The sequence below is a fragment of the Engystomops pustulosus genome, chromosome 10 (genome assembly GCF_040894005.1).
Source record: "Engystomops pustulosus chromosome 10, aEngPut4.maternal, whole genome shotgun sequence".
NCBI lineage: Eukaryota > Metazoa > Chordata > Amphibia > Anura > Leptodactylidae > Engystomops > Engystomops pustulosus.
The window spans coordinates 64,668,875-64,681,323 of NC_092420.1; the positions used below are offsets into that span (position 1 = coordinate 64,668,875).

The following is a 12,449-nucleotide window of genomic DNA, read 5'->3' on the forward strand; positions in this document are numbered from 1 at the left end:
TCTCTCCTTTGATGTTGAGCATGTCTCATTGTAACCCCATTTTTTCCTGCAATCCCCTCGTAGTCTGGAGAGGCTCAGCCATGACACACACACACACACAGACAGGGTGCACACTTACAGTTTCATATAGGCCACAGAATGGAGTTATAGTGGGAGCGTGGAAGGCCACTCTATATACCAACAGAGAAAGGCCATGATGGGGCAGTATAGTATATATAGTAAGTATAGGTTCTTTATTACTTTTATATAAATCTGAACCCATAGTAAAAAAAAAAAAACTGTTATGAACCCTTTAAAGAATAGAGTTAAAGGCATGGGCAGTGCCGATTTGTACCTTATTGTACAATGTACCTCAAATTTAACATAATATATTCCGAGCATGGACTGGAAGGTCAGCCTTCACCTAATGAAATATCTGTACCCCGTGGTTAAGCCAGTACCCACCTAGGTGGACAGTTCTAAATCCAAAGCAGTACAGGAACCGAGGGGCCTCATTTTCTAATACGATGAGATCTACATCTATAGATATGAGAAGATACCTGATATATGTGAACAATGTGCGTTGAATAGTCAATCACTCACCAAGACATTGTAAATTGCTAATGTTTTACTCACAAAGCCTCGGGTGTACTGATTCAGTCTGTCAACAGACGCTGCCTTAGCAAGACCTTCTTTTACGTAGGAAGGAGGAGATATGTCCGGGAATCCCTGACCAAGGTTGACTACAGAGGGATCTGCAGCCAGTTTTGTGAATTCCACCCTGTAGATGAGCATACATGGTAATAGTTAGTGGTGAATATACATGGAATTCTACTATACAACACAACGTAGGATGAACAATGGTGAAAGGGTGAGTGGCAGCACCTGGGGCTCTCAGGTATTATGTGCAAATTATATACAAGGGGCACAAGGCACAATCATGTACAAACCACTAAGTAAACATATGTTTGAGAAACCCAAGTGAAGTACTGTACATTATAGGATAATCAAAAAAAAATTACCATATATATTCGTGTATAAGGAGAGTTTTTCAGTACAATTTCTGCACTGAAAAAAACTACTCGGCTTATACACGAGTATATAAAAATGATAAACTTATATACTTACTCACTGAGCTCCTCCTCTCCTACAGGCAGTGCAGAGCCTCGTCTATGTCCTTTGGCCGAGCACTGCCAGGAGAAGCCGTAAGGAGAAGAGGAGCTGGGGGGAGCACCAGAGGGCAAGTATACAAGTCCACAATGGGACATTTTATTATTAAGGGAGACCATTGCTGGACATGTTATTAGTGAAGGGAGGCCACTGCTGGGGCATTTTCTTATAAAGGGAGTCCGCTGCTGGGCATTTCATGAGGTGCTGATTTAATTAAAAAGTGAGGCTGCTGCTGGGGCACTTCATTATTAAGGGAGGCCACTGCTGGGCATTTTATTAGAGAAGGAAGGCCGCTTCTGGACATTGTATTAGTGGAGGGGAGGCCGATGCTGGGCATTTTATTAGTAAAGGGAGATCACTGCTGGGTGTGTAATTAGTGAGGGGAGGCTGATGCTGGGCATTTTATTAGAGAAAGGAAGCCACTGCTGGGTATTTTATTAGAGAAGGGAGACCGCTGCTGGATTCTTTAAAGCCCACAAGATAAAATGCCATTATTACTTATCTGTGGACCAGCACTGTTCCTCTGTCCATCCTCCTAGTTCCTGTATACATACAACATGTGACCAGCCAGTGGTCATGTGCCATATTACTGATCATGGCTCCTATCACAGACCAAGTGCATCTCAATGCCAGAAGTACAGACTGATGAACAGTCTGGAAAGAACAGAGAGAAAAGAGGCAGCACTGGATTCTCAGAGGTATGGACAGATAAGTAGGTATAATCCTTTTTATTACAGGCCATTTTCAGGGGGTTTTTAAAAGCCTATATTTTTTAAAATTAAAAAAAAAAAGTTTCTCTATAATAGAACTATTTTTCTCTGTACCAGCAGGTGGCAATATTGAGTTAAAATAAAAAAACTATATTTTAGTTCATACAATAACATGTCATGGAAGACCTCACAAATGTAGAGAAACAATGCACAATGTTACAGTCAATGGGAAGGCAGCATTGAATGCCTCTTCTTCCCAAAACCCACACCAAGGTCAGTGTCTTATACAGTAAAAATAGTAGCAGACTGGAGTTTAGCTTGACTTAAAGAGAACCCGTCATGCAAAATAACCCCCCTAAACTAAATATATTTTCATAAACTGCCATTAGAGTGCATTACCTCTATCCCTTCATTGTCCCTCTACATGCCTGTAAACCTAAGTAATGAGGTCCTAAAGCTGTATGCAAATGACCTGTGAAATGTCCAATGAAGCATTAGCATGTTCAAGCTATCCAGCTTATTCATGAGGGGGAGGCACAGCCACGTGAGGCTGTATAATGATGTGCTTCCTGGTGCTGGTGGCCACGCCCCCTGCAGCCTGTGTGTGCATGTGTGTGTGTTTAGGAGAGATACAGCAGCTCCAGGCAGCCATGTTACAGCAGAACATGTCAGATTCATGTGTAGCTGCTGTCTGTGTCTGTGTATTAGGAGGATGCAGCATGTCAGCAGATGCAGCACACACACTAGCAATGCTTTACTATGCATTACACACAGACATGAGCCGGGGGAGGAGAGGGGAGGGGTAACAGGGGTGACATCACTGCCTCTGACCATGTGACCAGCCTCATTTACATGATAAAAAATATGTGATTTTACAATGAATAATGTATGAAATAACTAGATAAAGGCTGGGATGGGACCCTTGAGAGCTGCTCCAACAGGTAGAGGTGACAGGACAAGTGACACAGACCTGATGACAGGTGTCCTTTAAAGGGCTTTTCCACTTCAAACAGATAAATGTTATTGTTTGTATAATGAAAAGTTATACAATTTTCCAATGTACTTTCTGTAACAATTCATTTTGGATTCCTAGATCTCTTCTTGCTATCGTTGTATAAGAAGCTTTTCATTGCTTGCTTCCAGTGGATCTGTCCCAGGTCATGTGATGTCACACAGGTGCACTCTTCATTATACCACACAGCTCTTATCACTTTCTCTGATATAATGAGCTGTGCATCTGTGTGACATCACATGACGATAGACGGGTTTGTATTCACTGGAAGAAAGCAGTGAAACCTCTTACAATATAAACAGCAAGCCAAGGTCTCGAAAACTGAGAAAAAAAGTATATTGAAAAACTACCAATTATTAAACTAATAATAACATTTGTTTGCTTACACTGGACAACTCCTTTAATAAATGCCTGTACACTTCCAAGCAGCGTCTTACCATACATTGCTGTCAATCCCCTCAATACGTTTCGCATTTTTGTGCTTAAAAGGCATAATCTGGATGAAAAAAAAAAAATAGAAACAAAAGTAATTACATCAAACTCAATTAGCTTATCCACAATTTACCTTGAGATTAATAATAACTGGACCTTTATTTTGGGGGTCAACCAACAACGTATTTTAAAGGTAGTCATTCACCTTTGCAAAGATCCAGCTGGAAAAGTATGCACACTAGCTCTCCTCTAAGTCTGCGTTCACATGATGCGTTTCAGTTGTGTTTTGAAAAGCACTGCAAACGCATTACCCCACACATATGTGTTTTGTAAGTTAGAACATAGGGGGACATTTATCATACGCGGGTGTTTCCGCACCGGCATATGACAAAGTGCCCATCCCTCTGGCACAGCCGGATACATCAACAGGTTCTCGCCTCGTGATGTATCCTGCAGTCGGCACCGAATGTATTTGCCACGGTTTAGTTTGAACACTTGCTAATTGTGCAGAGTGTGGAGCCCAATCCGTTGCCAGCTGTGCCCCCTTGCATGTGGCGTTAGGGTGGAAATTGTCGCAATTGCTGGCAGTTTCGCTATCAACTGCGATTATTTCAGGACTTCAATGCCAGTTTTGCGGCATAGAAGCCCTAATAAAGTTCCCCCATGGTGTGTGACCCATATGCACAGTCTGTCTTGTTAGGTTTTTAGGTCTATTTTTGCACCTGCAGATTTGATTTGGAAGACGTAATCTAGAAAACACCAAATAAAACACAAAAAAAATCTCCAAAACACATCTATTTATGTTAATGAGATGCAAAATAATTTAACAAAAGACAACATAAACGGATCGACACGTTATGAGATGATCAAAGTTTTATAGCAAGAGTGGATAGGAGGGTGTCCAGCAATGAGATTAAGGGAAACAAATCACAAAATCTATAACCACATCATTCACAAGACCCAAGACAATCACCAAGGTGTCAAAATGCAATAACAGCACCGGGAGGTAAGAAAAATACAAGAAATAAATCAGGTACCGGTATGTTAGTAAACAGGAGAATTAATAGGGATATCACTATAAAAAGACTAGAGTCTGAAGATGTGACCTACAACCAGGAATGTAAGGGAGGACACAACAGTTCCCCACACACCTCATACATCTGATATGACCTGATGTATTAGCGATTGATTGCCAGTGTAATTTTAAAGAATTAAATGATTTTTGCAATATCCCTTTAAGGGGAAATAGTCACCAGCTTTTACACTAATGTACTACTAATATACTGTCCTTTCTAGAATTCTCTTTTCTGCAAAATCTCAACAGTTTATCTATATAAAAAAGTAATGTAATTTAGCAGAAAAGAGTCATATTATGCCATTTGCTACTTTTAGAGGCTGGAGGTGGAGAGTCACTTCACATCTTGGTTCTGGTATCATATCAAAGAGAAGAATCTCATCATTGAAATCACAATATGATTGAGGTTCTGTGCCCTAGAGAATCAGAGATACAGGGAGTTTAAGGCATATAGGCGGTCCCCTACACCTGACTTACAGACAACCCCTAGTTACAAACGAACTAGATGTTGGTAATTTACTGTACTTTAGCTTGAGGCTACAATGAACAGCTGTAACAGTCACCAAAGGGGTATTTAATGAAGCTTTATTGTTAATCCTGGTTCTTATGACAATCCAACATTTTAAAGAATTCCGGCTGTGGTTACAATTATAAAGTATACAGTTCTAACTTACATACAAATTCAACTTAAAAACAAACCTACAGAACCTATCTTGAATGTAACCCGGGGACTGCTTGTATTTGTGAGCTGCAGATAAAAACCCAATTCCTGCATTTCTCTATAACCGTCTGCATCTTCATTTCTGTAGATCACAGAACCACAAGCCTGGTGTCATTGAAAAGATGTAATTCTTATCTTTAATATAATGCCAGAACAATGGATTCTATTATACAGCCCAAGATAGGGACACCTGAAGCTCATGATCCTACATCAGCCTCTAAAAATGACTCAGGCCAAAAGGCAACTACTTTTTGCTCATTTACATGGGACTTTGGAGGAAAATTTGTATAAGCAAATGGACAAGATTTAACAAAAAAAGAGGGAATTCTAGAAAGGATATTTCAAATTCCCCTACCTGAGGAGAATAGTAGTTTAATGGTGTAACTCTGGGGACAGGTCCCCTTTAAATAAGTTACATTCTGCGTATGAGCCCTTTAAGAATATGTCAGGATTAGACCTACACCTCCATGAGGCTATTATGCACCTGTGATATGTCGTAAAGATTTAGAGGGAGATTTATCAGAAGTGTCTGAGAGCAAGACTGTTCTAGTTGCTCATGGCAACCAATCAGAGCTCAGCTTTCATTTACTCATTGCAGTTCACAAAATGAAAGCTGAGCTCTGATTGGTTACCATGAGTAACTAGAACAGTCTTGCTCTCAGACACTTCTGATAAATCTCCCCCACAGCCCTTATCTGCTCCCATGATTGCAGTCATATCCGAATTTCCTGATATTTATCCAGTATTTTCTAAACCAACAATGCCTGACAACATTCCAGTTTATTAGGTCAAATGATTAAGTTTGAGCTAAAACATGTTTCACAGATTTGGCCATGGCCTCTGCCGGTCGTGTATATTTAGATTAAAATAAACATCTATTTATGCTAATCAACAAATAATAAATTCCGCTAACTTCCCCACGGCAATCCGGACAATGCTGGTCTGAACCAAATATTATCATGGATAGGTCAAAATAATGGAAAAAACATACTGCAAAAACAACTACAAAATATCTCAGAGCAAAAGAAACAAATAGGAAATTTATGCTTATTGAAGATACATTTGTGCTTCCAAAAATAACCTCCCAGTATAATGCGGCACCGGCGGAGCCAAAATCAATCCAGAAGAGAGTCCATTGGAATGTGAGAAGCCATACATACTCCTGTGGTGGAAAACCTGAGGAACTGACAGGAATGAACTGTCTTCAGCAATTGAGAGCCATTCCCAAGGCGGCAGACAGCACGGAAAGCAATCAACATGCCTGCAGGACGGGTCAATGAGAGAGGCACAGAATTAGGCATCGAGCAATTAAGATAATGCGATTTTAACGTCATTATATTCATGCAAATATTTGATATAAATTATAATAATAAGGCAGTATGTTATGGAGCAGGAGGAACTGAATGCTTGAGTATATAATTATGTGGAAATTTGTATCACTAATAACTTGATCAAAATTCAAGGCTTGGGAGTCCAGTGGGCAGTCCTCTCCCGCCTTTCTTGTACAGAGTTGTCCATCACTGAGAAGAACCGCCCAAGGACTTCAGCTCCAACTGCTCTATAACATTCTGTCTGCAAACAAAGATTTCAATTTCAACGTAACAGATTACATGTACTATACAACGTGGTGAAAGCCCAATATCATTGTGGTTGTGTCCCCCTTTTCCACAACTATTGCTTACTGGTTGGGATTTGTTATCAGAGCTGCAGAGTACGGAGAGTATTCAGACCACTTTACATTTACACTCTTTGTTCATTGCAGCCAATTAGTAAGATCAATAAAGTTTTTTTTAAAACTCATTAATGTACACTCTGCACTCCATCTTCACAGAAACAACCCAGAAGTGTAGATGTTCCCTCGGAATTGGATGGTGAACGTTGATGGAAGCCATTTTCAAGTCTCTCCAGAGAGGCTCAATTGGGTTTAGGTCGGGGCTCTGGCTGGGCCAGTCAGGAATGGTCACAGGGTTGTTCTGAAGCCTCTGCTTTGTTATTTTAGCTGTGTATTTTGGGTCATTGTCTTGGAATATGAACCTTTGGCCCAGTCTGAGGTCCAGGGCACTTTGGAAGAGATTTTCATCCAGGATATCTCTGACCTGAGTGAAGTTGTCCCCCCACCTTGTTCAAATCTAACAAAGGTGTCAAAGGTTTGTGCTACGTTTGTGCTGGTTTATGCAGCAGAAATTTTTGTTTGTGCAGCTATAGTTTTTAAGATATTAATAAAAGTTTCCAGAGGTCAACCAGCCCCCCACATTATCCAAATCAAACAAAACTGGAGCCAATCAATCCTGCTACGTTTGTGCTGCTTTTGTTTTGAAGATATTAACTAATTTGTAAAGTTCAAAAGGTCAACCAGCCCCCCCAAATTAACCGAATCAAACAAAAGTGGTGTCAAACATTTGTGCTACGTTTGTGCAGCAAAAATTTTAAGGTATGTTTAGGTGTTTATATAAGTTAAGGTGTTTAGGATGAACTGCTAAAATGCCTTGCACCATAGTTATCAAGGCTTCTACACCTTTTTTTGGCGTGACCTTCGGGAGATGAGCGTGGCTTGTGGGAAATCTTACGTTCGCCCAAAATTTGGGTGCACAGTTAAGACCACCTAAAAGTAGGTCTCACGTAGGAACCGACAGTCTTATACTACACCAGTATTTATCACAGATTTAGCCAACTAGAAAGTGGCGGAACCTGAGACACATTGGTAAATCCCCCTCATTGTACTCTGGAAGGAATTAACTCGGTTGACCTCTGAAGAAAATGATCAATACATTAAAAACTTTAGTTTCACAAACAAAAAATTTTTCTGCACAAACAAGCACAAAAGTTTCACAACACTTTTGTTTGATTCGGTTAATGTGTGTGTGGGGGGGTCTGGTTGACCTTTTGAACTTAACAAATTAGTTAATATCTTCAAAACAAAAGCAGTACAAACGTAGCATAATTGATTGGAACCATTATTGTTTGATTTGGGTAATGTGTGTGTGTGGGGGGGGGGGGGCTGGTTGACCTCTGATGACCTCTTTTAGTAATATGTTAAAAACGATAGCAGCGCATAAATTGCTTTGGTTTATATTAAATCCATTTGGAATGCTTTGACTTTTGTTAATTGCTAATTTCAATAAAGTTTAATTGAACAGAAAAACGATAGCAGCACAAACAAACACATATTAGACACCAATTCTATTAGATGTGAACAAGGTGGGGGGGCAACTTCACTCAGGTATATCTCTGTACTTGGCTACATTCATCTTTCCTTCAATTGCAGCCAGTCGGCTAGTCCCTGCCGATTCTGCCACTACCAGGTTTCATTGTTGGGATTGTATTTGGCAGGTGATGAGCAGTTCCTGGTTTTCTCCACACACACTGCTTAGGAGTAACACCAAAAAATTTAATCTTCATGTTATCAGACCAGAGAATCTTATTTCTCGTGTTCTGGGAGTCCTTCATGTGTTTTTTGCAAACTGTATGAGGCTTCCATCGGCACACTTCGCCATAAAAGCCCAGACTGGTGGAGGCTGCAGTGATAGATGACTTTGTGGAACTTTCTCCAATCTCCCTACTGCATCTCTGGATCTCAGCCACCGTCATCTTGGGGTTCTTCTTTCCCTCTCTCAGCATGGATCTTCTCCTACGATTGCTTAGTTTGGCCAGGTCAAGGAAGAGTTGTGGTTGTTCCAAACTTCAAGTTTAATTAAACACAGCTGGACTCCAATGAATGAGTATAACCATCTTAATTTCTTTCGGACAGCCCGCTGCCTTCAGATGTCAGAGGTCTGGTGTTTAAAGACGTCGCTGCAGTTTTCTGCTGCTCGCGCCCTAATCGTGGGAGCAGGACCAGGTCTCCGGGTGTTAGAGGCGCCCGGAGACTCTAAGGAGAAGGGAGATGCGGTTAGTTACCGCTTCTCCCTTCTCCGATCCTCCGTGCACCGCGCTGAATGAGCTCGATGCATAGAGGAGTCGAGCGTGGCCGCCGGCTCCGTGGACTCGGTGGTCACGTGACCTCCGTTTCTTAAGCGGTTAATCATAGCTGCTGGGTCTAATTAGAGCCAGTACAGCTCTGATCACAGGTGATCATTTCCCTGTAACTGAGGCTCTTATAGATGCCTCAGGTACAGGAAAAAACTTGTAAAAGCAAAAAGAAAAAAAATTTATAACGCGAGCGCTACTTGCATTTTGAACGTCACCCTGTCGCGAGACATGGTGACACCTCGGTGGGAGATGTCGGCATGGCCACCAGACACCCATCCGATGACATCACAGGACCAATATGATTGGTCTCGTTACGTCGATTGTCGCCATTGGCCAGTCAATACAGACTGGCCAATGACAGCGATCTGTGACAATTTTGAGGCAGAACTTACTAGCCCAACGTTCTCCAACATAGTTATTTTGTGATTGATCATGTTGGAGAGAGTTGTGCAGGTGATCTGTCCCTTTACTGTACCCAAAAACACCGATCCCCCTCCCATGTCGGTTTTCCCTATCCCCCACAACCGCACTTTTAAGAGTGATCTGATAGGTGTAGGAGTAATGTTGAGCAGTAGTAGTAGCGTGGGGGAGTAGGAGTAGCGCAGAGGAGTAGGCGTAGCGCGGAGTAGCAGATGTAGCGTGGAGCAGTAGGCGTAGCATGGCGGAGTAAGCGTTCCGTGGAGGAGCAGGCGTTGCTTGGAGCAGTAGGCGTAGCGTGGAGCAGTAGGCGTAGCGTGGAGCAGTAGGCGTAGCGTGGTGGAGTAAGCGTTCCGTGGAGGAGCAGGCGTTGCTTGGAGCAGTAGGTGTTGCGTGGAGCAGTAGGTGTTCCGTGGTGGAGTAAGCGTTCCGTGGAGGAGCAGGCGTTGTGTGGAGGAGCAGTACAGAAGCCCCCAAGCCGGACTCTTTTTTGGATTATAATAGGTACATGGGAGGGGTGGACTTGTTGGACCAGGTGCTTCAGCCATATAACACCTTGCGGACGTCGATGGTGTGGTACAAGAAGCTGCCGTGCACATCATGCAGATGGCATTGTATAATGCTTACATATTACATCGATGTGCAGGACAGAGGGGAACTTTCCTGGAATTTCAAGAGGTGGGAGTCAAGCAGTTAATTTTAGAGACCAGGAAGGGGGGAGTACGTCTGGAAGCGAGGCCCCTTCACCTATTGTATCAGGGCAGCACTTTCCAGGAGAAGTTCCCCAAACTGGCAGCAAGGTAAGGACACAGAAGAGGTGCAGGGAGTGCTCCAAAAGGGGCATAAAAAAAAACAAAAAACATATACCAGTGTGACACGTCCCCCGAGAAATCAGGGTTATGCATGAAAGATTGTGTATATTATTGCCACATATTGCCATACCCGGGAGAACCTGCATCATGTTTTTTGGGTTCTTTGTCTACATTTGAGCCAGGATCTTATGGGTTAAAATGCTCATACAACCCTAAATAAATTGAGGGTTGCCCTTTCTTAAAAACTACTCGGGGGTTTCTATCGTACTGGTACCTCAGGGGCTCCCCAACACCAGTCTAGTGAAAAGGGTGCTCCAAAATCTAAATGTTGCTTGTCCCTTTTCAGGCCTGCCTTGTCCCCAGCCTGTAGACTACTCCTACACCTGGGTTATTGCCATACCCGTAATAACCAGCAGAATGATTTTTGGGGTGTTTATCCACAGTGACATGAGTTGGGCTGAATACATTTCTTCCTACTATGACACATTTGAGAAAACAGGTACATTTCAAAAATTTCAATCCATTTTTGTTTGCTTCCAGAGAAAGAATTAAATGGTTAACAGATGGTTCTCATATTTTGAGATGTTAGGTTTATAAAATGGTGCTACTTGTGGGGGTATATAGTACATAAGCCTTTATAGGGCACTTCCAAACTGAATTGGTCACCAAAAATCTTTTCAATATCTTGAAAATCTGAGAAGTTGGTACAAAAAATTGAAACCTTCTCACATCCGTAAAAAGAGCAATGGCAAAAGGTTTCTACAAAAAATGATTTGTGGTTTGACTTTTTGTCTAAAAAGTAGAACATTTGAAACTTTGAAAATTGTAATTATTTTAAAATTTAAAAAAAAAAAAAAAAAAAAAGAAACTGATTACCGAAATGATACTACTAACATAAACTCATAACTACAATGTCTCATGAGAAAACTGTCTCAAAATCACAGGGATATCTTAAAGTGTTGAAAAGCTACTATCACAGGAAGATACACTGGTCAATTTTTTAAAGTAGGATCTTTAAAGGGAACCTGTCACCAGGAGACCCATTTTTAGCACTCCCCCAGTCCCCACAGAGCATAGTTCATACACTGCCAAAGTGTTTTTGTATTAAAAATTGGTTTTACAGAAAAAAAAGATATGTTATATTGTACCTTTCATTAGCATCTGCTGTGTGACTAGGCAGTTGCCTTTTGGGAGGAGCTGGAAAGGAGCAGTTCCCCCCCACCCTTGGGGAACAGCTTCTCCATGTGACCTTTTCAAATATATGAATCCTCTACAGCCAATCCCGAGTGTGGGGAGTTATTCATATATTTGAAAAGGTCACATGTTTCTCAAGGGTGGGGGGGGGGGCTGCTCCTTTCCCGCCCCTCCCAATTGGCAACTGCCTAGTCACACAGCAGATGCTAATGAAAGGTACAATATAACATATCTTTTTTTCTGTAAAACCTATTTTTTTATACAAAAACACTTTGGCAGTGTATGTACTATGATCTGTGGGGACTGGGTCTCCTGGTGACAGGTTCCCTTTAACTTACAATGAATACAATGAGATATTTCAGTTTTTCTTGGGTAATAAATTAGCAAAAACATCTATGTTTCAGTTTTTCTGTAAAGATGGGGTGCAGAGTGTGCATAAATGAGCAAAAAAAGAACTTTTTTGATCTTACCAATTGGCTGCAATGAAACCAATTGGCTTTCTATATCCACTGTATGTTGGCGCTATATACATAAAGATTATTATTACTATGGTTGTACAGAAGCAGCATGCTTAGCACTGCGGTAAATGCCATCACAACTACTACAGGTATCTTCACCCTTATAAGGGTGCTGTTTTTAACCCTTTCCCATCCAAAGCACAACACTAAAAGGGGAACAATGAAAATTAGTCCTTTGTTGGTTTTATGAGACTGCAGAAGGGGGTCCTTGGGTAAACAATAAAATAATGCCCATACTGAATAGCAGGACCCTTAAGAAGGACCCTTGACATGACCATATACATCCAAGACTGCTAATCCCAATGGTTGTCACGCCACTAGCCATTTCTCCTGACTTCCCACTGACAAGAAGTCATGCATTACTGTATGGGTAGGGAGAGAGGAGTCATTGATATACACCGCTAGAAGCAGCTAAAACTTTTTTGATATCGATGACCTTT

The 12,449-nt window shown here is 41.5% G+C and overlaps 1 protein-coding gene across 7 annotated transcripts in view; it reads right to left on the reverse strand.

Moving 5' to 3' along the window:
- Nucleotides 1-12,449, reverse strand: part of KYAT3 (kynurenine aminotransferase 3) — a 30,103-nt gene that overhangs the window by 13,183 nt on the left and 4,471 nt on the right. For 4 of the 7 annotated variants that reach the window (XM_072127108.1, XM_072127107.1, XM_072127109.1 and 1 more), the window contains exons 3-4: nucleotides 3,309-3,367; nucleotides 616-760 (exon numbers count right to left, since the gene is read on the reverse strand). In XM_072127108.1, the coding sequence (XP_071983209.1) occupies nucleotides 616-760; nucleotides 3,309-3,364 (201 nt within the window). In that variant the 5' untranslated portion in view covers nucleotides 3,365-3,367. Of the gene's footprint in view, nucleotides 1-615; nucleotides 761-3,308; nucleotides 3,368-6,259; nucleotides 6,361-12,449 lie in introns of all 7 variants that reach the window. The other 3 variants (XM_072127103.1, XM_072127105.1, XM_072127106.1) reach the window with 1 other exon arrangement.